Source organism: Heloderma suspectum, chromosome 3 (assembly GCF_057233095.1).
Source record: "Heloderma suspectum isolate Gila_16-S chromosome 3, 16-S_ref, whole genome shotgun sequence".
Taxonomy (NCBI): domain Eukaryota; kingdom Metazoa; phylum Chordata; class Lepidosauria; order Squamata; family Helodermatidae; genus Heloderma; species Heloderma suspectum.
The window spans coordinates 87,645,431-87,672,695 of record NC_139460.1 but is presented as its reverse complement, the minus strand read 5'-3'; the positions used below and the strand labels follow the sequence as shown (position 1 = coordinate 87,672,695).

Sequence of the window (27,265 nt, the reverse complement as noted above, 5' to 3'; positions counted from 1 at the left end):
TCCTATGGCCGCTAGTCAGCAGCTAGATGGCCATAGGATATCTTATTTTCCAGGAACCAGTCTCGGAGTCCGTGCTCCAAGGTTGGTTCCTGGAGAACTGACCTTCCCCCTGTAATGGCCCCAGGCCTGTAACCAAGTGACCTGTAGTTTTAGAGGGGCTTTGAGATCTCTAGTGCTCTCTTTAGGTTCATTATAAATGCAATTTCCTTGCTAGTGGGCCTCTGAGCATGTGAGATGAGTCAAAGGTCAATAGTGCGGCCTCAGCACATTCCATGCTAACGAAGGCTAGTATCTTATCAGGGCCTAGGATGTGCCTGAGAAGTGAGGCTTTGTTTATGCCGAGCTACAGGTGTCTGTGCTGGGAAAGTTCTGACTGTTTTCCTTCTGAACAAGTACTGTTAGTCTATGCTGGGAAAGTTGCAGATGAACGCTAATTAACACTTGCTGCTGTCATGCTGCCTTACTGTTGACATGTATGGTACAAAACCCATTTTACCCCATGGCTCTGGATTCAGAGAAGCTGTCTGATCCAACCATTGGGTACGCCTGTGTGCTGTAAGTACTCAATAAAGTCTCCTTGTAAGCAAACCTGGATCTGGCTTATCATTTATCTCGGCACCTCCAAACCTTAGCAGCCCACGGCCTGGGCATACACCCCCCTTCTGTGCTGCCTCGCAGGCAGCACGGAGAAGCCCCATGCTTGCAAAAGGAGTGCGGAGCGGCTGAAATGAGGCATTCTGGGGGGGTGTTCCAGGGTGTGGAGGGCGGAAATGCCTGTATGACACATCCTATGTGTCATACGGCAGCTTCCTCCCCCGTTCTGCCGTCCTGCAGCTAGACAGCCAAAAGCAGCTGTCTAGCTGAAAATGGAGAGCAGGAGGAGCGCGGAGGGAATGATCCCCTCTGTGCTTCTCCTGCCCTGCATTGGATAGGTGGTCGCCTCCGAGTTTGGAGGTGGCTGCCTATCTGCATAGGATTGCACCCTTAACTAAAGCAAGTTCTGTTGTTAAGAGTCTCCATTCCTCACTATTATTATTATTATTATTATTATTATTATATTTGTTTATATCCCGCCTTTTTCCCAATACTGGGACTCAAGGCGGCCTTACAACGTTAAAACTGCTACAATTAAAACCTATAAATAGAAATATAAGTACAACTGTATAAAAGTTAAAAATATAATTAAATCATCAATATTAAAATTGTAAAGATATTAAAACATTAAAAGACAACCAGAACAACAAAAATGGTATCCATACGTCGCATTTTCCCAGGTCCAGACTAGTTATCCCCAAAGGCCTGCTGGAACAAAAAAGTTTTTGCATGCCTGCGAAAACATATCAAGGAGGGTGCCACTCTCGCCTCCCTGGGAAGGGAGTTCCAGAGCCTTGGGGCAGCCACCGAGAAGGCCCTCTCCCGCGTTCCCACTATATAGATCAGACCTCCCCAGCCAGGTTGTGGAAGGCTGCTATAAATGGTGGCAGCTACTCTGTTGTAGAAGGGTTACAGATCCATCCATAAAACTTGAGTAAATAGACCAACATCTAATCCACTAGTGGATACTGAGAAAAAGAGTTTTCTAAGATGTCACAGTTTCATAGTGGGGGTGGTGATGGGGGGACGCCACAACAGATTGCTTATGAATATCTGTTGAAAATACAGATATAGCTTTAAACTTTAATTCTGTGAGGCTGTAAATATCCTTGAGCAGGCCTTACTTATGTTTATCCAGAGGTGGATCAAGTCCAAATTTCAGATGAGTACTTGCCAATGCTTTAGATTATTCAGTGTAAGTAGTTTATGGATGCACAATAGCGTATTGTATTTCTTCTTTCCTTAGATTGCCTTGAAACAAAGAATATTTGAAAAGATAATATCATAAAAAGATAATCCTATCATATCCTCATGATGTAAGTATCTCAGAGTAAATGAGCTGTTACAACAGCAGCCACACAAAATTGGCTCAAATCTCAAAACATTATAAGCAAACAATTATTTGTCTGATTAATATCCATACATATATAATACATTAGCCAAATCTGCATTAGTCAATGCATTGTATTTCTTTAATTCCTTATACATAGTAGTTTGACATGTTAATTAGTTTGACAGGTGTAATATGTGGAGATGCAAAAGGAGCTTTTTGCTGTTCTTCCTCACCACAGATGGGATGCAACAAAAATGGTAGGAGTTAGAAGCTTAATGTAGGGCATATTTTAAAGGTAAATTTAGCCAGCAGCTGATTTTCAACATAGGCTCTCATATGGTAGTTTTCTTTATATTTTAGCTGTATTAGCATGGAGCTGCATGCGCCTCCACATTGAATAATTACAGCCAACCCCTATACATCTAGGGTTTGGAGCATGTATTCCTGAGAAAGTTAATATTCAGCAACTCTCGATTGATTGTTAAATTTATATTGTGCCTTTCCTTCAAGGGCCTCCTCCTCTCCATTTTTTCCTGTGAGCTAGGTTAGGCTGAGAGTCAGTGATTGGCCCAAAGTCACCCAGTGAGCTTCATGGCTGACTGGGGACTAGAACCCAGGTTTCCTGAGCCCTAGTCCACTCTAACCACTACACCATACTGGCTCTTTGCTTAGGGCTGGAGGCAGCACTAGAGATAGGATGAGAAACAAGATGAGAGTGATCACAGGAAGCGTGGGGGAGTGGTAACAGAATGGAGAGCACAGTGCTTAAAATTACATTGTGATGGTAGCTGATTACTGAGCAGTGGGGAAAGCCAAACACAATATCCCCATGCATCTTCCTGTTATCAGTAAGCCTCCTCATTCAGAGCCAGCTGCAATATGGCAGATAATCCCAGTTATCTCAGGAACAAGCTCACCAAGGATGAACTGTTTTTTCACTAGCATACTGGCCATGAGGGCCATCAGCACCAGATGGCAAAAGGGCCAAATAAACTGGAGTCTCGGCTCCCTCATCTGGAGATTTGGTGGCTTTGGGGCCTGCCATGTCGGTTCTGACCCACCCAGGGCAACAGGCATTCAGGAGAATACTATCACTTTCCTCGTCTCATTCAGCATCCTCGCTTGAATTCTGGACAAAACCGTCACTCCAATTTTGGACACCCCGTAAACAGTATTTGGCCAACCCTCCTTCTCATGCACCCCCTCCTTGGTGTCTTCTACAAATTTTTCCATGAGTTTCACCAGCTCCTCTTCAGTGATTGTGTTGCTCCGAAACTTCTGCTGCAGGACCTGGCTGCATTTGGCAAGTGCTACAACACTCCAGATGCTGGATACCTTCACTACCCTTCCTGTGACAAATGACAGCAAGGCATTCCAGAGTCAACAATGCTCTGCAAAGTACTGGATTAAGAGCAGGTGGAAAGTAGCCACATTGCTAGCAAATCATGAAGAACACGTGAGCAAGTAAATGGCTGGCATGCTTTGAATAGATATCTTTCTACTACCTCATGGAAATTCTAAATAAAAAGCTATCCCTCAGAAATCTAAAATGACATAATCGTATAGCGTTCTGGTGTTTAATAATAAGAGGGGAGGGACATGATAGAAGTATATAAAATTATTCATGGTGTGTAGAAGGTGGATAGGGAGAAGTTTTTCTCCTTCTCCGCTAGAACCCAGATTCATCCAGCAAAGCTGAGTGGTGGGAGATTCCGGACAGACAAAATGGAAGTACACAGCACAGAGTTAAGCTATGGAATGGTCTTCCATAAGATGTAGTGATGGTTGCCAACTTGGATGGCTTTCAGAGGGGATTAGACAAATTCATGAAGGATAAGGCTATCAACAGATTCTAGTTATGATGGCTATATATTGCCTCCAATTTCAGAGGCAGTATGCCTCTCCAAACCAGTTGCTGGGGAACAGAAGCAGGACAGTGTTATTGCACTCAGGTCCTGCTTGTGGGCTTCCCATAGGCCTCTGGTTGGCCACTGTGGGTTATAGCCCTGTGTGCGCCCTCTGGCCCCTTCATGCATTTGGTAATGTTCATCTGAACAGGGCTCCTGTTGTTGTGCCTTAATAAAATGCATGTAATGAGGCCTTGTCATTGCAAGATGTCCCTGTGACAGGTGAAGAATGACCAGAGCACAATTTTATGTCTCCTGGATGTGACGGTGGTCCCATGCATTTTGTGCTGCATTGTGTAGATGTGACAGTGGTCACCATCTTAGCTCCATGACAAAGCTAGAGTAAACTCCATAATCCTTCCCACCTTTTTTAGCAGGGGAACTGGCCAATGTGTCTCCTAGGAACAAGTTATATTTGACCTAAAATGCTAAGACCATCACTTGCAATCTGTGAGCTCTTCAGAAGGAGCTGCTATAATTTAAAGTAGCGTAACGTTTGAGACCTGGTGGCTGTCTTCACAAGTTATTTAGTGCAAAGGTAGAGCAGTCTGCATTCCTTCGCAGCAGATGACGTCGACACCAATCTGCTGCCAACCAGCCGCTTTCCTTTTGAAAAGCCACATTTTCTGAAACTCCTTTTAATCTGACTTTTTTTAATGAAAGAGTCTCCCTGGCAATTTTACCACAGTGTGCCATGTTCCCCCCCCCCCCATACACACACACATTAAATCCTGGGCATGTCTCTGTGTCCTGGCAGTGACATGGTCAAGGGGGTGGGATACCCCATTCCGTCTTGTTTCCCCAGCGGAACTAGTTTTTCCATTGTCCCCAGGAGTGCAGCAGCAGCCCCTCACATTACTGCAGCAGTGGGGGCACTCATACACCTTAGGTAGCCTGCTTTTAATCTTTCACATATCCCCCCCTTCTGTGAATGTTTACTCAGAAGTAAGAAATAAATTTCACTCCCCTGCAGTGAAAGGGTTAAAGGCTAACTTCAGTAACTTGCCCTAAAGAACTTTTTCGCTTCTCTGATGCTCTCTTAAATCACTATTGGGATGCTGTGCTTCTTTGATGTTCTGTAGTTTCTCTGATGTAAAGTCATTTATCTGTTGTTATGTAAAGTCCCTTCTCCTCCCCCGCTTCTCATTGAGGGCAGGGAGGAGGAGAAAGCGGTGTTGGAAACAATAACTCCACAGCAGAGTGCTGGAATGGGACAAAATTGGGGGGTTGGGCTGCTCTCAATGGGAGTCTTCAGATGCTGTACTCAAGAATCAGGGATTTTGGCCTCTCAAGGCAAAAGTGCGCACATGGGGAAAAACAGGGTGGGAGCAATAACTCTGTGGCAGATTGCTGGAATGCGGAGAAATTGGGATGGGGGGAAGCTCTCAGGGGGAGCCTTCAGATGCCACACTTGAGAACCAGGGATTTTGTCTTCTTCAGGGAAATCTGCACACATGGGGAAAGTAGTTGCTCTCCATTCTCAATAATGTAGTAGCAAGGGGGAGCCTGGACAGGGGTGGGAAACAAGCCCCTCTCATTGGTTGAGCAGCCCCTGCCAGTTTGATGATGTTCAGTTCTACTCCCCTCACCCCACCCAAAAGTATATTCCTTTCAAGCTCTGTGTGACCCCTGAAAACCAGATTTTAAAGGTATGTTACGCTTAGCTTATCTTGCTTCGTGTGTCCCTGATGCACCAAAGCTGATTCTGTGAAAATCCAGGTAATACTGCAATGCACTTCTCATTCTGTTGTCATGAAGATCCCCCACTGGACAAAGAGCGCAGACTTTATGTGCCTGGAGAATGTCAGCCATCTATAGCTATATGCAGCCTGGCCCATTAGAAATGGAGACACTCAATCCAATACAGGCCCAGACTTAAGAGAGAATGAACTCAAGCAACTTAATTCAACTTTACATGGCTGAAACCATGATTCTAAAATGTTGAAAACCGATGTTTAAGAAATGGTCACGCTTCCCCCTCCCCCAAGTACTGTGCAGTAAAAGGGTTGCCTGTATTCACCCTTTGTTACTACAGGATGAGAATGCAGAGCTTACCTTGTGGTTTTATGTGTGGTAATAACTTGTTGCAAATATTTCTGGTTGCAAAAAATTTTGTGTTCAGGGTCATATTTATTTATTTATTTATTTCATTTCTATACCGCCCAATAGCCGAAGCTCTCTTCTCAGCTCTGCTTGTATATGAAATGGTGTGGCATCAGTCACTTTTTAGAAAGCAAAGTAAATTAAAACAAAGATGCTGCGGTTACTCAAAAAGACATTGATATACCATTGCATATGTTCAGCACACACATCATCTAAGGCACATAATATACTCCAATTACAATCTGGGTAAGTAGAAATTCTGTTGTGTGAGTGTCGTATTACTGCAGACTTCCCTATAACTTACTAGGAAGAACACAAGTAATAGTCATGAGATAAACTCTCTTTTCCTCCTCACCATCCCACTGCAGAACTTCCTTTTCTTGTATTCATCAGTTCTGCCAAATTTTACAGAAGCATGCCCTTATCTGATACCCACAGAAAACAGTTATTACAGTTGCAAACTCAAAAAAGGTTGCATTCAAGAATCTAAATTGTCAACACTATGTCAAAAGAGTGTGATTACTTGCCCATAAATTTGTTTTTTAAATGAAGATGGGAAGAAAAAGGCCTTCAAGCTCTCTGGATTCACTTCATTTACCGTAATTCAGAGCAGCTGAATTTAGAGGATGTTCTGGTTGCTTCTTGCACAGGACGTTTATGCATCTTGAACTGAGAGATATCCCTGACAAAATGCAACTGCCTCTGTCTCTGCAACTAACGGGTCATCAAAATATGCACTGCACAGAATCTTTTTGGATGGATTGATCTACTGCCTGTCATAATCTCTGGGATCTGATTCTAGTTTCTACTGGAAACAAAAGCCAAATTTACATTACACACACGCAGTGTTATTCATCATCTGTGTTCTGTAATGTATTCACAGAATTTTACCAAGCCGATAAGGAAATTCCTTTAGGATGCTTCATGCATTATGCTTTTACTATTGTGAAAGATTTTCCATATGGGAAGAAACATCAGACTCATCAGATGTGACCATTGCATATGTATACACATAATGATGATCCCATGTGCATGGTTGTTACAACTGACCGTCTATGTGCAGATCTCATACTTTTTCCTACTCTTAAGTCTTTTCTGTGTAGGAAAACTACAGTATATTAAATGGCCCTGAGCAGCAGGAGAGAACGTAATATCCATCAAGGTTACAAGCTACATAGCAAATATTAACTTACTGTATCCAATTTATACTGTTAAAATGACAGACTATCCAAAGTGCAGTCCTGATGTTGAAACACTACTTCAACCAGGGTTTAATTATTACCAAAGCTCACCATGACCTGGGCTCAGCATCTTTTATCATGCTAGGTTCAGTTCTAGAATATATGAAATAAGATGGATGAAAGTTTTCCTGATCTGGAATTTCCAACCCTGAGTACCAGTGACTCCCCATTCATCAGGGATTGGGGAATGATTCTGAGATCAGATGGTGCAGTAATGTTTCCAGACAAATTTGATCATGTAAATACTGTTTTTCAAGGAATGAAACACAATTTTTACCTTTGAAAGCAATCCCTGCATTGTTGACTAGCACATTTAATCCTCCGTACGTCTCCTTCAAGAAATTGCAGAGGGTTTGGATACTCTGCAGATCGTTGATGTCCAGCTGGTGGAAGAGCGGCTTCAGCCCTTCCTCCTGCAGCTTTGCCACTGCTGCCTTGCCTCTTCGATGTCCGGGATGTCAGGTATACGTCCCCAGGGAACTGCTTGCATAGAGCCCGCACAATGGCCAACCCAATACCTTTGTGGGAGCTGGTCACCATGGTGACTGGAGCGCTTGACATCCTTCCTGCTAAGTGAAGACCAATTGGACAAGGAAAACACTTCTGGAAGACCCATCACCACCACCTTCTCACCCCCCCCACACACACACTTGTTTGGATTTAGAACATCCCCTCATTATGTTTGGATTTAGAACATCATATCAGCATTATTAAGCTACACAAAAGCACTTACTCTGGAATAGCACATTAACATTTGTGGAGCTTCCAAAATGTGTTTCTGAAATAATTCCTGATAGGTAACCATGTTAGTCTGTTGCAGTGAAAGCAACAATATTGTGCCACTTTAAGGACTAACACAGTTACTAGGGCATAAGGTTTTATTCATTAATTAATTTGCTTGTTTGTTACATGCATATCCCAACTTTTCCTCCCAGGAGCCAAAGGCAGCATTCATGATCCTCCTTCTCTCCATTTTAACCTCACAACAACCCTGTGAGGTAGGTTAGGCTGAGAGTCACTGACTAGCCCCAAGTCATCCAGTGGCATTCATGGCTGAGTGGAGACTTGAACCTGGGTTTCCCCAGTACAAGTCGAACAATCTAACCACTACATCACACTGGCTTTGCCATGGCCTCTTTCTCTCTCCTGGCCACTGATAAGAAGAAACCACAAATTTCTCTGGAGTAAGCAGTTTAAATAGTGTTGTTTTGGAGCCTCCATAACTTGACTTGTTCCTAATGCCTCTCCTTTCTCCTGTGCATTTGAACTGGTGCCCAATCTGTGAAAATAACAGCAACTTGCAGAAGAATCGTGATAAGGAAAAACCCACCCAGCTTCCTCGAGAGACTGTCAAAAGAAACAAGCAAGCTCATCTAAAGGAAGAGAACAAGAATTGACTCTGCAGAGCCTATGTAGTGTCTGCTGTTGAGCCTGTGCCCTTGTGTTGCACTTCTTCCATACTGTGCAAGGGCCGTTCTGATTAACCATCTGGAGACCAGCCTCTCCTGCCTTCTAGCCTATAGGAGAACTTGAAACCAACAGAGAACAGAGCTGAAGACAAGAGAAAGAGCACCTGGTAGTCTGGCACTGCTCACTCTTCCTCTGGGTGTTATCTCCGCACCTTTGTCTGCTTATGAAACAGTCTGAATGGAGGTTCCACACAAGTTCCACACATTCACATTCAAGAATATTACCTATTTAGGACAGGAAAATAACAGTGCAATCCTATACATGTCAATTTAGAACTAAGCCCTAGTGAGCTCACAAAGAAATGGTAAATGTAGCTAGGACTGCAGCCCAGGTCAAATGTACATTCTAGCCAATAAAGCTTTTACTGAAGTGCAGTGGGGTATAAGAGGGGAAGCACTTTCCCAGTACAGTTCTTACTATGTTCATTCATATGACCACCATTTGGCAAAATTGTCTTATCTAGAGCAGAAGAACAGGGGTAGCTGGACGTCTTGTTTTGAAAAACTGGCCCATTTTTCTCTTTCATTGGCTTCCTTTCACCTGAGTCTAAGTTTAAAATTAGAGATGGGTTATACTTGCAGGATGCTAATAAAGACATTAGAACCATTCAACAAACAGGAATTAGAAGGTGGCACAATCTTTACAAGGGTGAGAGAAGATTACTTCTACCTTTGCTGGGAGGAATGTCTGAAAGAACTTTGGGTGAGCAGATGAGTAAACTACTTGTAGATACAGCTCCTTATGTAACTGCATCCCCCTGCATCCCCAAAAAGCTGCTCCTGAGGGTTTGTGGACCTTCTTTAAAAGTATGGGATAGATCTTCAGATGTTTTAGACTTCAACTCCCAGCATTCTTGACCGTTGGCTATGCTGGCAGGGGCTTCTGGGAGTGACATAAGGCTTATTTACACAGATATACAGGCAGTGGTGCAGCTAGGTAATTCTAGACCCTGGACTTAACGATCGTACGGGGGTCCTTTTTAGATGGCCATGTGTATTACTCTGGTTGTGAAGCACACAATTAACGCTTCATTCTCCCCACCTCAATCCATGCTTTACATCTGCTTCTACATTCCTGATATGTTAGGGCTAAAAACTAAACAAAACCTGTTTGCCAACCATTATAACAATAAAAACAAATAATATTCTGAGCACATACAGTTTCACATTTGAAACTCACTTAAATCATAGCACCTCCATGACTTCAGGAATAAAATGGGAGTTTGGTTCTGCTGCCCTGATGCTTAACAAATTTACTTGGGAATAAGCACTGTTTTGTTGCAGAAAAGGATAATATGTTTTTAAAGTAAAAATAATAAGTGAGCATCTGTAACTATGTACATGCCTGGCTGGCTGCCCTCTGACTATAAAATGTCTTTTTTAAAAAATTAATAAGGATGCAGCGATCACCAACATCTGCCCCAGTGTGGCCCAACATGGTCATGCGAGCCCGGATGCTGATGTCAGGTGTGTTTGCTGCTGCCCCCATCACCTGCCACTTTCTGGGTGGTCATTGGGGGCTCTGGATCTCAGCACCAAGGCCCAGGCCTAGCTGCACTGTGGCATATAGGCAGATGGGGGCTTACAACATTAATGCACCAACAGATTCCTGCTCCTCATCAAATGTCTGCATGGGCAGGCAACCTGGTGCCCTCCATATGCTTTGCACCACAACTCCCATCAGTCCAGCTAGAATGGCCAATGGTCAGGGATTATAGTTGTAGTTCCAAACATCTGGAGTCTGGAGAATACTGGTTGTCTGCCTCTGGAGTAGGAGAACCTGTAGTGCCATAGGATTTCCTGTGGAGAGACAAGTTCTGCTCTCTGCCTCTGTTCAGACCCAGATCTAGCACAACTGCCTAGAGTGATAGTCTAGGGTGGCCCCTTGGGGGCTGGGTAGAGCAGGGGAAAGGCTGGGAAGGGCAGCAGGAGGCCAGCTGGGGGATCAGGGAAGCTAGCGGAGAGTGGGGGAGGGAGAGCAGCAGGAAGCTAGCAGGGAGCAACCTGGGGAGTTGGGGAGGGCTGTATGCTTGCATGTCTGCATGGATGGGGGCTGCATGTGTGAGTCAGCGAGAGAGAAAGGGTTTAGGGGGAATTTTAGAGGGATCCTGGAAAAGAGGGTGGTTTTCATGTGCCTGCAGTGAGAAGGGAGTGATGTGTGTGCATGCATACATACATGGGATGCTTGCATGTGTGTGTGCAAAAGAGAGAGAGAGAGAGAGAGAGAGAGAGGGAGAGAGGGAGAGAGAGAGTCTGTGAGTGGTGAGCCAGGATGAGACAACATGTGTATGAGTGGTGATCCAGAGTGTCAGAGAAAAAGGGATTGGGGGAAAATGAGCTGGCTGGCCGAAGGGTGTGTGTGGAGAGAAAAAGAGTTTGCCTTCTGTGAAATAGGTCTCAGTTGACACTGAAACCTGTGGGCTCAGACCCCACTTGAGTCTTTGAACTCAGTCTTTTGGGCAGTTTACTTGTTCTTTGTGACTAGCCATGCCTGGCAGGCATTTTGTGGTGGTGTCCATGGGAGTTTCTCAAATTGTCCAATGTGCCCATGAGCCCAAAAATGTTGCCTACTCCTGGTTTAGTATGCCAAAAAGATTAGTAATCTAAAGGATCCAGTTTGTAGTTTGGGGGTGCTCTTGCAAGCAGAACTGTCACTTGAGGCACAGGTGAACTCAGTGGCACAGAGCACTTTTTATCAGCTTAGGCTGATATACCAACTACATCCTTACCTGGACAGAGACAGCCTAGCTAAAGTTATCCATGCTCTGATAACTTCTCGTCTGGATTACTGCAATGTGTTATATGTGGGGCTGCCTTTGAAAACAGTCTGGAAACTTCAGCTAGTCCGAAATAGGGCAGCAAGATTATTAACAGGGACTGGCCAATGGGATAACATTATGCCAGTACTTTTCAAGCTGCACTGGCTGCCAGTCCATTTCCAGGCCCGATTCAAAGTGCTAGTATTAATATTCAAAGCCCTAAACGGCCTGGGGCCAGGTTATCTGAAGGATCGCCTCCTCCCATATGTGCCTGCCTGGACCTCAGGGGTCCTTACTATGAAGTGGGCCTTTCCTGCTTCGTCAACCCCGCTGTGGAATGAGCTCCCTAGAGAAGTTCGCTTGGTGCTTGCATTGCACTCCTTCCTGCACCAGGTGAAGACCTTTTTATTCTCCCAGGATTTTAGCATTTTAGCTTCCTAATCTTTTAGCGCGGGTGTTTTAAATCTGTATTTTAAATCTCTGCATTGCTGCTAGATTTTATTGTGGTTGTACTATTATGTTGTGGTTTTCAGCTTTCATATTTTATATTGTTTTATGCTGCACTCTGTAGTTTTAATTTTTGTGAACCACCCGGAGAGCTTCGGCTGTAGGGCAGTATAGAAATGAAATAAATAAAACCTTTAATTTGGGTAACTCCCAGGACATCTCTGGACAAGATCTGGTAAAACTACATTCCATAGAGGGAAAGGAGAGATTTCCCAGTAAAATCCTGACTCATTTTACAACCAGAGCCATTGGGCTTTAAGGGATACCTGAAAAGTCATTTAGCCTAACCTCAAACCCATCACAATATTATTTTATACTCCCTACTTCCCCGAGCATTGATACATTCCAGGGTCAGAACATGCCTGGTTTTGGTTCTCTTTGGAAGGAGAGGTCATATTTCACAGATATTTTGTAATAACTGGGTTCACAATTATACACATTGAGTGTAGGTGGAGACAGAATACAACTCCTGCAAAGCATGGAATCCACTGCTCTGAATCAGACCCCCAGAGAAGCAGCACCAAAAGGCGCTTTCCAGAGCTCAAAAACTCATTCTAGGCATGTTTGTTATGTTCAGCACCAGCTCCAGGTTTTGGACACCCCTTGGGCAAGACACCCTCAATGGGTCCCCCTCGCTCAGTGAGTCTTCGTTCATGTGCCGTTGTCACCAGCTGCTATTGTTTCTCATCTTCTTTCCCATAATTGCTACTACTTGCTTGCTTGACAGATAAGAGAGCAAGTGGACAGTGGCATCTCCTGCTCCTGCCCACCACTGTTGGCCTGGTCCAGAGCAAGAGGCAGCTGAACAAGCTGCTTGTGATGGTGAAGAGGAACAACTTGAAGGGGCTCTTGTCAGCGGGCCCTTGGCGGGTGCTCAAGCATGCCTACCCTTGATGCTGGCCCTGGTTATGCTTGTTACATATCTGTTGGTTTGATTATGGTTCTTCTGATGTTTTAGTTGTCTTAAGTTTTGATATTTTAGTAAAATGGGTTTAGCTGTTTGTTTGTATGTTTTCAATAATTTTGTTGTAATGCACCTTGGGTCTTTTTTAAAGAGAAAGGAGACTGATAAATCCAGTAAATATTAATACAATAATAATAGCTCTCTCTTAGTCGCTGTTCCACAATCTGCTTCTTAGCTTTTGTTCTATCTTACAGACCTCAATCATTCCCTCTCCTCAGTGAAGGGGAAGTGGGCAAAGAGGATGTTATTGCTAAAACATCTCTCACTTTCTAGAAGTGTCTCCTGCTATTTCTTAGCCATTCGGGTCCATTTACCTTGGTCACTGGCTATTAAGGAACTTTAGCAGTCCTTCTGGCTCCATTAACGCTCTCCTATCCAAATCCCCAAACTGCTGCAATACGCTTCATCAGAAGTAAATCCCACAGAATACAGTGGGGCTAACTTCTTAGTAAGTATGTTTAGAATTACCCAGAGCACATTTAAGTAATAGCATTACTCTCTATTCCTTTCAAATAATTTGGGGAGTTTCAAGTAACTTTCTGGTAATTTCCAAATAAATTAGTTTAGTATAGGATTGCTAGTTTGTGAATCAAGGGTGAGTCAGTGCTACTAGCACCTAGAGATTGAGAACCTTGCCTGCTGCTGAAGGTTGCAGGAATGGATAAAGTAGCCCATAAGCTGTAGAAGAAAATATAGCCTAGCATGTTGACACAGTCTAAAATCTATGTACCCTCAGGGCACAATCCTATGCATGTTTAGACAGAAAAAAGTCCTACAACTCCCAGCATGGCTGGCTGGGGCAGGCTGGAAGTTGTGGGGCTCTTTTCTGTCTAAACATGCATAAGACTGTGTCCTTAGGGAGTAAAACCCACTGAACTTTGTTCTGCTGGATAATCATGCTTAAGAGCTATGGCACAAAATGTGAATTTGACTTGTGTAGGCAAAGTGTGTGGTGAAATACTAACTAGTAATTAACAAAGTCCATGTAGTCAAGGGTGAAGTAATTCATAATTATTTTCAGAATAAAATAGAAGCTTACTAAAATGTAATGTGTTGTCTATGGGTCTGTATTTAATATTGGCTTGTCATACTGTAACTATATAAACTGTTGCCATTTTAGCCCTAATTTGACAAAACCTGGAGCTGACTTTGCATCAGTGGAATCAGCTACTTTATAGGAATCTAGGGGCCAAACATGACATTAGTTACATGTTTAAACAAGCATTCTTGGCCTGGCTGCTTGTATTTTAGAGAAAACACATCTGTAGGCCCCCAAATCCAGAACGTACTCCTGATTGGGGCCCTGCATCAGTTTTCTACTGAAAAAAATCATCCACTAAGGGGCTGCTATTTGCCCCTAACATTGCTGTTTGCAGTAAACAGAACTTTGAGAGGCAAAAAGCAGCCAGGAGGGAGCAATTTACAGCAGAAACTGGGGGAACACTGCTGGTTTATCTCTAAAACAAAAGTAGCCAATTTAAGCCTAGGGCATAGCTTGGCCGTAGGTCTTTAGAAATTGCAGTTCCTGTTTCTGCATGAACTGTTGCAAGATTGTACAAGTTAACAGAATTTATGGCACAATTTAGCCGTATTCATGCATTTGGTATGCATGGGTTTGTTATAACACACATTTGTATTTTCTTGACCTTGAAAGAAGCGTGCTTCACCATGCCAGCGCTGGGAGTGAACAACTCCAGGGCTTGTGTGTGTAAAAGGGTGAATAGGCTTACAGACCACACAAACCCTTCCCCAGCAGCAGACAAAATTATATTTCTTTAAACAATCACTTTTATTTAAGGTCGTCATATATTCAGATTTTCTGTAAAGATTGTAATAGCTTAATCCATACATCGTAGAAAATAATCTTGACCAAAAAAGAGAGTTAGGCATACACATTTTGTAAATCTCCAAGAGTGAATGATTTTAAAGACACCGTTTTTAAACATAGGCAATCCTGCATCACTTTCTCCCATTGCTGTATGCCAGAGCTGGAGAACATGTGGCCCACCAGTTGCTGTTGGACTGTAACTCCCACCACCCGAAGGCAACATAACCGTGATGGGAGTTGCTGTCCAAGAACACCTGAAGGATCACACGCTCCTCGTCCCTGCTATAGGCAGTCTTCTCTTCTCTTGCACAACTGTTACAGCAGATCCCTGTCAAGAAGCCTCTTCTCCATTTTGATCAAGCCAGGTATCTAAAATTTCCAGTGTGTATATCTAGAAGAATGATGGGACAGTTACCATTTCTGTACTTTCTTTTCACTAACATGCTGGCCATGAGGCCCATCAGCACCAGGTGGCAAAAGGGCCAAATAAACTGGAGTCTCGGCTCCCTCATCTGGAGATTTGGTGGCTTTGGGGCCTGCCATGTCGGTTCTGACCCACCCAGGGCAACAGGCATTCAGGAGAATACCATCGGCTTTCCTCGTCTCATTCAGCATCCTCGCTTGAATTCTGGACAAAACCGTCACTCCGATTTTGGACACCCCGTAAGCAGTATTTGGCCAACCCTCCTTCTCATGCACCCCCTTCTTGGTGTCTTCTACAAATTTTTCCATGAGTTTCACCAGCTCCTCTTCAGTGATTGTGTTGCTCCGAAACTTCTGCTGCAGGTCCTGGCTGCATCTAGCCAGTGCTGAAATAGCACACATGCTAGATATGTTCACCACTCGGCCTATTAGAAGAAGAAGAAGTTACAGGAACAGAAACTATTTTATGGCCTCAGTGATAGTTGTTGCCATATATCATGGGTGGGCAACTTGTGGCTCTCTAAATGTTGCTGGACTGCAACTCCCATCAGCTCTAGCCAGCATAGCCAGTGGTAAGGGCCGATGGAAACTGCAGTCCAACAACATCTGGAGGGCCACAGGTTGCCTAGCCCTGCCTTATATTCTCTCAAATACTCCTAGGCTGCCTTTTAGGACCAAGCTCTCTCAAGGCAGCTTACATAAAAATAAAACTTAATTCCAATAACATAAATTGTACAAAAATTGCAGTTAAAACATTCCAAAAAGATGTTTGGTGAGAAATGTCATATAAAATGTAAAGGAGCAAGAGTTTAAAAGCAGCAGCATTCTAAGCCATTAAAAAGTTCAACATGGAATCATAACCAGAAGCAGCTTGGAATAAATGGGTTTTTAATGTCCATTTAAAAGCCAGCACTGATGGGGCTAAAAGTATGTCCTTTGAGTAGGAGTTCTATAAATAAAGGGCCACCACTAAAAAGGCTCTCCTCTGGATATGAGCTATTATACCCTCACCCCACTATTTTATTTATTTATTTATTGCATTTATACCCCGCCTTTCTCCCTCTCGCAAGGAACTCAAGGCGGCTTACATTATCCTCCTCCTCACCGTTGTATCCTCACAACAACAACCCTGTGAGGTAGGTTGGGCTGAGAGTCTGTGACTGGCCCAAAGTCACCCAGTGAGCTTCCATGGCCAAGTGGGGACTAGAACCCGGATCTCCCGGCTCCCAGTCCGTCACTCTCACCACTACACTACACTGGCTCTACCCCACTACCCATTCAGATAAAGTTCAGAATGAATTTTCTCTCAGGGACTGCAAGGTTGACTAGTAGCCTTGAAGGGATTTTGCTTCCACATGAAACATGATGAATGGCTTAGGGTGCAATCCAATGCACAGAAAAAATTCCTACAACTTCCAGCATGCCCAGGCCAACCATGCTAGCTGGAACACATGGGGAGTTGTAGTTCCAATGTTGTGCAAGCAGACGTCTGTTCATGTAATGACCTTTCCCATTCTCTCCTCGCCACTGCAAAACGCCCCCCTCATCTGCTCTAGAGATTGTATATTCTTCTTCAATGAGAAGGGGAGGGGAGTCAATTTACTGTAGGGGAGTCAATGTATAATAATAAAAGAGGACATCTGTCAGTCAGTCCATGCCATAGCACCAACACTCTGAAACCTAGACACCTGACACTAGGCATGCATATTAAGGGGATCCTAGGGATGAGCACCTCAGGGTTATTTTGACTTTAAATTAATTAATTTTAATTCATTTAAATGAGTCCCTGTGATTGAAGCCTGCAGTAAGATCTTTAGTCACTAGGGGCAGATTGCCCTAAACAGCACATAATTTTGCAGTCTGTGCAGTTTGAAGCCAGGGGAGATTAGTAGGCCGAGGGAAAGTTATACAGCTGCCCCCTGTAGAGGAGCAGCTCCCCCTCAGGGGAATGGAGTGGACAGAACCCTACCTCAGGGAGCTACAGGGGTGTCAGCAGGCCTGCCTTCACTCAGACAGGGCATGCACAACATGCTCAACTCTGACAGCAGCGTATGTTTGCTTGAAGGTATGTTTGCTTCACTGTAAATTTGCTTCGCTGTATCAAACTATTCCAAAACCTACGAAGCTGAAGCCATTCACTAGTATATCTATAAAATTAAAATAAGATACAACCAGTTCACCAGACAAAGTTAGGGGCCTTTATACATGAAAGACCTCATGGAAAAACAGGCTAATTAAAAAAGAAGAGTGACTCTGAGGACAAGAGACAGGAAAAGATACAGAAAACACAGAACTCGTAACTAGCACAAAGCTCAGTAAACACCAAGCTATAGTGTTTCCAAAATTAGGTTATGCTGGACAGCACAAAGGTATGTCATCTTGTGGTTAAAACTGGGGTTCATAAACTTAGCTAGAGTGAAATCTGGGAGTTATTTGGTGGATACGGGTCACTAGGGAGAAGTAGTGATGTGAAGGGGAGGTACGGACAGACGAAGAGGTGGGAGTAAAAGAATACAGTAACCAATCACATCACATATCATGTTCAAGTGTAAAACTATAGAAGGAAAATACTGGCTGAGGTTACTCCCAGCAGGGAGTCACCTCTGCTAGCAGAAAGCCATCCCAACTGGTAACGTATGTTCTGACGACTTATGGATCCAAATGGATTCCTGAACACACTTGGGGATTCTCTGGAGCACGCCAATGGCCACTCGGTCGAGACCCTGGTGGGTGGCTGGAATGCCGCAATCACTGGGGCATTAGATCGGGTGGCTCCGAAATATCCTCTTTCCCTGAACAGGGCTCAGACTGCACCATGGTTCAATCCGCAGTTACGAGCTCTGAAACAGGAGGTGAGACGGCTAGAGCGCCAGTGGTGGAAGTCTCGCTCCAAAGACGATCAGACATGGGCTAGAGGTGTATCTTCAGCCTATCACGTGGCGGTGAAGGCAGCAAAAAAGGAATATTATGCTGCCTCTATTGCGTCTGCAGAGTGCTGTCCCAGGAGGCTGCTCCAAGTGGTCCGGAGCCTGGTCGGCCCAGTGGCTCTGGTGCCACTGGAGCATTCTAAGGCCTCCTGTGAGGCCTTGGCAAGGCACTTTGCAGATAAAATTTATCAGATTAGGAGTGTTACTCCGTGCGCTGTGGATACAGTTAGTGAGCAAGAGGCGGCCTGTGGCAAACCGGTTTTGTGGGATCGGTTCCAGCTTCTTCCTTCTGATGAAGTGGACAAGGTGCTTTCATCTGGAAGGCCAACTACCTGCTTACTTGATCCTTGCCCATCTTGGCTCATTATGGGCTGCAGAGAGAGACTGGGTGAGGGGATCAGGGCGGTGGTGAACGCCTCCCTTGAGGAGGAAGTGATGCCATCAGCCCTCAAGGAGGCAGTGATAAGACCGCTCTTAAAGAAGTCCTCCTTGGATCCCCAAGTTCTGAACAACTTTCGCCCAGTCTTGAATCTGCCATTTTGGGGCAAGGTGATTGAGCGGGTGGTGGCGATGCAGTTGAAGGCACACTTGGAAGAAACCGATTATCTAGACCCATTTCAGTCAGGCTTGGGCATGGGACAAAAACGGCCTTGGTGGATGATATGAGGAGGGCTCTGGATAGGAGTGAATGCTCCTTCCTTGTTCTCCCCGACCTCTCAGTGGCTTTTGATACCGTTGACCACGGTATCCTGGACCACCTGGAGGAGTTGGGCATTGGAGACACCGTATCGTGGTGGTTCCAGTCCTTCCTCTCCGGCAGGTACCAGAGGGTAGCACTGGGAGAGGAGGTTTCGGACCCGTGGCCGCTCACTTGTGGGGTGCCACAGGGTTCCATCCTCTCCCCGATGTGATTTAACATCTATGTGAAGCTGCTGGGGGCTATCATCAGGAGGTTTGGGGTGCGGTGTCATCAATACGTGGATGACACACAGCTCTACCTCTTGTTCAAATCTTCACCAAGGTTGGCCGTAGAATCTCTGTCCAAATGTCTGGAGACAGTGAGTGGCTGGATGGGGAGGAATAAGCTGAAGCTGAACCCTGACAAGACCGAGGTACTTTTGGTGGGAGACAAGAGGAGGCTGGGGGATGTTGACCTGGTGTTGAATGGGGTACGGTTACCCTTGAAAGACCAGGTCCGCGGCCTGGGGGTCATTTTGGACTCCTAGCTGTCCATGGAGGCTCAGGTGTCAGCTGTGAGCCGGACAGTGCTGTATCAACTCCATCTGATACGGCGGCTGCGCCCCTTCCTTCTCGACCATCTGCTCCCATCGGTAGTACATGCCCTGGTCTCCTCTCTTTTAGACTACTGTAATGCGCTCTACGTGGGGTTACCCTTAAAGACAGTTCAGAAGCTGCAGCTGGTACAGAACGCAGCGGCTCGCCTGATTAAAGGCAGCCGCTGATGAGATCACATCACTCCAGTGCTGAAGGAGCTGCACTGGTTACCAGTTGTTTTCCGGGCCAAATTCAAGATGTTGATTTTGACCTTTAAAACCCTATATGGTTCCGGCCCAGCCTATCTTAAGGAGTGCCTCCAGCAACACCAGACAGGCCGCTTAACAAGATCAGCCTCAGATGGCCTTCTCTCTGTCCCATAAGCCAGGACAGCTAGACTGGTGGGGACGAGGGAGTGGGCCTTTTCTGTGGTGGTCCCCACTCTGTGGAACTCCCTCCCTAGGGAACTCCGCCATGCGCCCTCTTTAATGAGCTTCCGCCGTGGATTAAAAACGTGGTTGCTCAGGCAGGCATTTGGGGTGGGTTAGGGTATTTTAGAAAATGTTTTTATTGTAGAATTTCTTTGTTTTACACTGTTTTATTATATGCTTTCTACATCACCCAGAGTGGCTGGGTGACCAGGCAGATGGGCGATTAATAAATTTAGTAAATAAAATAAATAATATTAAATAAGCTGTGTCTTCATATTTTTGTTTTAAACACCATCAGCTAATACCAGGGTACCTACTATCTTCTTCCTAGAACGGTCATAGGGCGCAATCCTATGACTGCTAGACAGTGCCTAGATAGCCATAGGATGTTTTGTTTTCTGGGAACTGAGCTCGGAGCCAGTGCTTCCCAGAAAACTGACTCCCAGCCCCCTTTCCCACCGCCTCGTAGGCAGCATGGTTCATCCCCGGCTCCGCGCATTTAAGAGCAGTGCAGAATGGCCAAAAAGGGGGCGTTCCTGGGAGTGGGGAGGGGACGGCGGAAGCGCCGTTACAACGCTTCCGCTTCCTATGCCCTGTCCGGCCGTCCCCCTGCTCCAAGGTGCCCTGGCTAGACAGTCGAAACTGGCCATCTAGCTGCAAATGCAGGGCATTTGGAGTGCGGAGGAGAACATGCCCCCATGATCTGCCTGCCCTGCACTGAGTTCAGAGGCGGCTGACTAGCCTCATAGGATTGCACCCTTAAATATATTTGCTTTTTGTTAGTTTACTTGGAACTAGTTCCCATTCATTTCAATTTCTCCCAAAGGAATGTAGTTAGTATCAGAAGTGTAAGTGTGTTTAAGTTTAGAAGCGGAAAAATAATGTATTATTGAATTTGAAACACTAGGCTTGAGAGATTTCTTGTCTTATGGTTTTGCCTACTAGCCGTTCATAATGTTTCTGCCTGACAGATGAAAGGAAGCTAAAAGCACAATTAGCTTCCCAATAGTATAACATTTGCCTGGATTCACTGTGGTGCACTTACCATTAGGTTTCAACAGTGGTAGCAAGTCTCTGCAAGCATCCCTAGTTGCAAAAAAATTAGTTTTCACCGTGACTTCTGCTTGTATAGCAAATGGTGCTGTATCTGCAACTTTTTTCCAGATGGGAAAGAAAAAGCAAACAGAAGTCAGGACTGATAATGAGCAAATACAAACTTTGAAAACACACACACACACACACACTACTCTATCCAATGACACAAATTATGCCAAACTATGGCTTCCAGTGATTGGTTCTTAATAAATGATTTGCTGAGACTTTAAACTGCATTCCTATACCCAGAATAATCCCTACTGAACTAAATGGGACTTGCTTTTGAATAGACATGCATAATATCATACCATGTACCAATTTAAGAGAATGGAATCTAGAATAACCTCATGTGCCAACTTGAAAGATCTCAAGAAAGTGTATTGAACTGAATAACATTTATTGTATTAGTCCTTAGACCATAGCAGCACAAAACCAAATAGCAAAACTTGGGTAAACTTACAGAAAATACAGTTATCTCTAATTAAAATTAGTAGTTAAAATTATTAAAATTAAAACATATCCTTAAAATAGCAATCTTTGCATATAAAATACATGACATTATAGACTTATGAGAATACATTTTTCATATTTTCAAATCCCCCAGGCAATACACCACAATGGAATCTACATACTTTCCCCTACATTTAGCAGCCTTTACTGAAAAAGAAGCAACCTTCCAGCCCACTTACTGGTTAGTTCCTTGTAGCAGAAAACCCAATTTCCTCTTATAGTTGCAAAATTTCATTTTCTTTTAAAAGGGATTTAAACAACGGTCTCTAATGTCAGTATAGTTGACAATCAAGGATATAATGTGCCAAAACCTCCAAAACTGGCTTACCACGAACACACTGTCTCTCCTGGACAGTATACCATAACATCTGCCCAATTTCCTCACTGAATCCATTTGTTCGAAGAGCAACCAAGTGAAGGCCCTTCAATAAGGAAGTCTAGATTTCAAGAAAGACGAACTACAAATTCCTTTAGACATGACTTCCTAGCCACTGATTAAGTCTGTATTCATAGTTTTGATAACTGAGCAATCAAAATGAGAAACATTTTGTTGGTTTTACTATTAAAGGCAGCCTAAAAATAAAGTAAAATTAAAAATTAAACAGGACAATGGCCTGCTTTACATGCAATGCTATACCATAATTTAGTGTTACGTACTTGAGCCTTTGTGAGTCCTTGCAAAGCCTCAAGCACAAGCATTCCCTCTCCTCCCCGCTGGGAGGAAGAATAAACCATGATTCAGTTTCACTTTCCCTGATTCCTGGTTTGTAGTTGTGGTACCACTGAAATTGTGGAGTAAAATAGACTGCAGACCAGGGGTGGGCAACTTCTGGGGGTGTGGGGGCTAATCCCCCCTCCAAAACCCACTGGAGGCTGCAACCTCTAATTTACTAGAGTGGGGGGCAGGGGGCACAACACACAGATTGCATGGTGGCTGTTTTTGTGCCCCCCTGCCAAATTTGCTGCTGACATTCAGCAGTACAGCAGCAAAAAAAGGGCTGATTTTGTTTTTGCCATGCCACCAAAATTTGGCTGCAAACCACAATTTATTTTCCTTATCTCATGGAAAAGTCAGTCCTTTTTGGTTCCCCCCCGCTGAATTTCGGTGGCAAATTTGGTGGCGGCGGCGTGTGTGTGTGTGTGTGCATGCGTGTGTGTCACAAAAGTGGCCAGCATGCAACCTGAACGTTGCCTGCCCACCTGCCCCTGCTCTAGAAAACTGCTAAACAAACCAACTTCAAACCATGTGTTATGTAATTGTCTTGTTTAACAAATTGATTTTAAACCAACCCATGATTCCTGGTTTGTATGTAACGACAAGCAAGGAACTGGGGAAAGTAAAACTGAATCCTGGCTTATTCCTCCTCCCAGCTGCATGGAAGGGGTGGTGGGGAAGGGTGCTTGAGCTCAAACCTTTACTTGGGCTCACCGAGTTTCATGCTAAACTCAAGTAGACCTCAGGCTTGTGGGATCTACTTTTTTTTTTTTTTACTAGAACCCCAAGGTGCACTAATCAAAGCCAGGTGCAAATTAGTGGGGTGTGAGCAGTGGAGTCAATTATTTACTGGACCAAAGGAGCTCTACACTGTATTTACAAATCCAAATCTACATCTTACTACATCTTAGAATCCAGATCAGGATTCTATTTTTTTTTAAAGTCTCTGTCAAAGTGGCCAGTAGAGTTGTACAAAGACATGGCCAAAGGCAACCAATTAATACTCACACTTTACAGGTAAGGAACATGGAGGCTAAGAGGTAAACAATTAGCACAAGACCAGCCATGGCAGAGATTTAGAAAAACTTATAATTTTATTTGCTATTGTTAAACTAATGGGAGTTGAAAATCCTTGTTGATCTATGGCAGATTACCCAGAGATCTACCAGTGGATCCCTTCTTTTCACTCCTGTGCTAAGTCATGGTTCAGGCAAGCACAGCCCATCAACAGGGGCAAGGAGGGTGACCTGCCTCCCCAGTCCCCCACCACGACCTTGATCTGTTGAATATGGGTGTATGGGGGTGGGAATTAAAGCAGAGCAGCAGTGCGGCAACATACCTGGTTTTCTTCTAACTCCCTGTCACGTTGTATCAAGCTAGGGGGTGGCTTAGCATTCTCAGAACATTTCCCCAGTGGCTAGAAGGCACTGGTCTGCCAGCAGAATGGGTGGCTAGATATTCCCCTGGCTCTTCTTCAAATTGCACAAATGTGCCCAGTGTGACTGTTTTTTCCTTGTCTGGGGAACTGAGGGCATCCTGTCAAACTATCCACTATAAACCCTGCCCTGCTCACTTGCATTCCCTGGCCGTGAGCCAGAGGAATCACTGAGAGAGCCTCCCTCATCCCTCTGTTATGCTGGCTGGGCGTTGTGGGGGTTGTACGAGCCAATCAGTGGGTGAGCTTGCACAGTGGCAAGAGACAGACAGAGAGGCAGGTAGCAGAGCGCAGCAGCTTTTTCTTCTGTTTGTTTTGCTTGTTCAATTGTGGCTTCTTCCCTTCCAAGTGCTGAGCTGCAGAGGCGAGCAACCCTTCATCCCTGGGTTTGGACTCTGGACACTTTTGGGTCATTCAACTAAACTGTCCGAACACCCACTTACATATGTGGTGCCTTATATAATACTCTCTATCCTTCTAGTAACTTATTTCCAAGTAATTATGATTAAGATTGCTGCCTCAACAGCAATCTGAGGATCTCTTGTGGTATCTGAGCTATGCGTTAATACTGTTAAAGTGAGATGGAATGCACAACAGAAACCTAGTTAATGTGGGTTTTGCTTGCACATTATAGATCAACTGAAGTTCCAGTGAATCAATAAGCTTAACGTGTGAACATATGCTGTGTTGTATGTGAATTTTCTGCTGGAAGTATCCCATACTTTATCTTTATTAGAAATTTGGTGTCAGCACATGAGCAAAATCTGAGCAAAATCTGAGCAAAAGTTGCATCTAGTAAAAATCAGGAGGAACTCATAAGACCCAAACATAGCTGACATGTATCTTTTTACATTATGGGATGAGGCTTACTCCCAGGTAAGTGGGTATAGGACTGCAACCTAAGTGTACCTAAGTGCTTTACAGTGCAAGCCTATACATCTCCACTCAGATGTAAGCCCCACTGAGTTCAGCGGGATTTACTACTATGTAAATTTGCACAGCATTGCTTGGTAAGTGTGCTTAGACCTTGCAATGGAATACATGTGTAGCACACTAGATGTAGTTGGCCTTGCCTCTGATGACCTGCCCTCCACTTCACCAGCCACAGTGAATACCAGCCGCCATTGGGTTTAGCACGGAATCAGCCCAATACAAAGTACCAAGAAGGGACATATGTCCACCTTACCAAGAAAAAAAAAATGGCCAAGGCTTCAATCTGGAACTAACTTAGGCTGCAACTCCATGCATGTTTAGACAGAAAAAAGTTCTACGACTCCCAGCATGCCACAACCACCATGGCTGGTGAATGCTGAGAGTTGTAGGACTTTTTCTCTATCTAAACATGCATAGGATTGTGCCCTAACGGACAAAGCAGATGTTACTTTACAGTAGCCATGTCTTCATTTTTACCCTAGAGCAGCCCAGGAGGCCTAATCTGGTCTTGGGACCCTAGTATGGGATTTAGGGGGCTTTCCCCCTTGCTATGGGACCAATCTGGATCATGTCCAGTGAATCAGATCCTTATTTAAGATAACATTTTAAATAGCACGTAACATTTAGGTTTCCAAGATGCTTCCTCAGCAGCATTTTACCTTTGAAAGCAATCCCTGCATTGTTGACCAGCACATTTAATCCTCCGTACGTCTCCTTCAGGAAATTGCGGAGGGTTTGGATACTCTGCAGATCGTTGATGTCCAGCTGGTGGAAGAGCGGCTTCAGCCCTTCCTCCTGCAGCTTTGCCACTGCTGCCTTGCCTCTTTCAATGTCGCGGGATGTCAGGTACACGTCCCCGGGGAACTGCTTGCATAGAGCCCGCACAATTGCCAACCCAATGCCTTTGTTGGCGCCGGTCACCACGGCAACTGGAGTGCTCGACATCCTTCCTGCCAAGTGAAGACCAAAGTAACTCAATAGGAAATATCAAAAGGATCACATGATAATTTGTTTATTGCAAGAGCAGTATTATTTGATAGAAAGCTGTATAACCTGTTTGTTCCATTGCCTCTGATCAGGAAGTAGAAATAAGTTTTTTCTGAGGTATTTTTGTATCTGAAAAAGCGCAACAGTGTGATACTGGCTCCTAACCTGTCTATTGAAGACTCTCATTTCAACAAGCTTTTAATGTTCAGTGGTTTGCTGTTTTTATGGACTGCTGCTTTTAAATGGATATGCTTTAGTGCTGCTGCTTTATAATTCAATGTATTGTGTTTTTTTAAATTTTCATGTTGATAGTATTGTTTACCCTTATCCGCTGCTTCAGAGTTTTTTAAACAGAAAAAGCAGGAAGCAAATCTTGAACAACATAGAACTTTGGACGCTATGCAGTGTCCAAGACAGCTATTGCACTGGTAGTAATGAACTCATTACATAACAGTGGTTAGCAGGCAAAGCACAATCAAGCCATGAGATTGATCAGAACATATTGGTCAAATGTGCAACAGGAAGCCAAGATTAAGCCATCCTACACTTAGGGCACAATCCTATGCATGTGTAGCCTGAAAATGTCCAACAACTCCCAGCAGTTGTATGTAGGACTTTTTTTTTGTCTAAGCATGCATAGGATTGTACCCTTACATGATGATGCAGCCACTGCCTTTCACTGGGGGCAGGCTAAATGGAAAGTTACAACACTTGAATATGGAAGACAAACAGGAAGAATGAAAAGGGTAGAGGGGAATGAATTATCTCCAGTTTTTTTTCATTTCGCTCGAAGTGTAGTCTAAAGATAAAGAGTGGGAAGTTCAATGCATAAGGATTGTATGGTATGGACTGGGCTAAAATTGTCCAGAATTGTTACTTTGCACTTGTCAACTTAAAGCACATCTATTTATCTGAATCTAAGCAGTCAATCAGTCAAGTAAAAGTGTGTGCGTATTTGTTTAAACGTATAAGGAAAGCTGAGGATAAATTAAATTCCTCAGTTTACGGTACATACATTAGCCAATCCCCAACAGCTCATGACACGCTCAAACCAGCGGGAAAAAGAACCAACGATGGAGCGACACAATGCTACAGCAGTATAGAGAGCTCCCGGTTTGTAGGCTATACTTATGTCAGTAACCACACAGAGGATATAATCATCATGTAGCTTGTTCAACATATGATTCAAAAATATCAGCAAGATTCTCATTAGCATCATTATTAATAATAATACGCAAGAGGCGGGGTTTGAATTTTTAAAACGCCAATCTGCATTTAAAACATAATTCGCTAGTGGCATGTTAGAAAATTAAGGGTGCAGTCCTATGCATGTTTAGACAGAAAAAAGTCCTGCAATTTCCAGCATTCCCCAGCCAGCCATGCTGTAGGACATTTTTCTGTTTAAACATGCATAGGATTGCACCCTAAATCTTATAATGCAGGATTGGGGGCCAAAACAGACATCACTTTAAATGTGTGCTTAGCAGCTATTTCTCTCTCCCCCCGCATTTTTTACGCTAGAGTAGGTACAGGAGTCTCCATCCAGATCTTAAAAGCTTCTCCCCGCAACCCCCAGGCTATGGTCCCGATCCGGATCAGGGCCTCTGTGCCTCCTCTAGAATAAAAACGAAAAAGAAAAGACACAGCTGCTAGACACATATTTGTTTGTTTGGGCCCTAGTAAGAACGACGCGGGGGAGAGGAAAGAGATTTTGAAATAAATAACGCTGCAAACCTGCTTTAGCTCCTGCAGCCCTGCAAGTCCGCTGCGGCGCGTGTTTCAACACCCCAAGCCCGAAGAGGCGATGTCACGGCGGGAGTGGCAAGCCT

The 27,265-nt window shown here is 44.3% G+C and overlaps 1 protein-coding gene across 1 annotated transcript; it reads right to left on the bottom strand.

Moving 5' to 3' along the window:
• Positions 1-13,931: 13,931 nt before the first annotated feature.
• Positions 13,932-27,236, bottom strand: LOC146349879 (carbonyl reductase [NADPH] 1-like). Its single transcript, XM_084843728.1, has 4 exons — positions 27,171-27,236; positions 25,109-25,399; positions 20,807-20,914; positions 13,932-15,553 (listed from the first exon to the last, which is right to left on the bottom strand). The coding sequence occupies exons 2-4, from the start codon at positions 25,392-25,394 to the stop codon at positions 15,117-15,119; spliced, it is 831 nt and encodes a 276-aa protein (XP_084699854.1). The 5' UTR covers positions 25,395-25,399; positions 27,171-27,236; the 3' UTR covers positions 13,932-15,116.
• Positions 27,237-27,265: the final 29 nt, after the last annotated feature.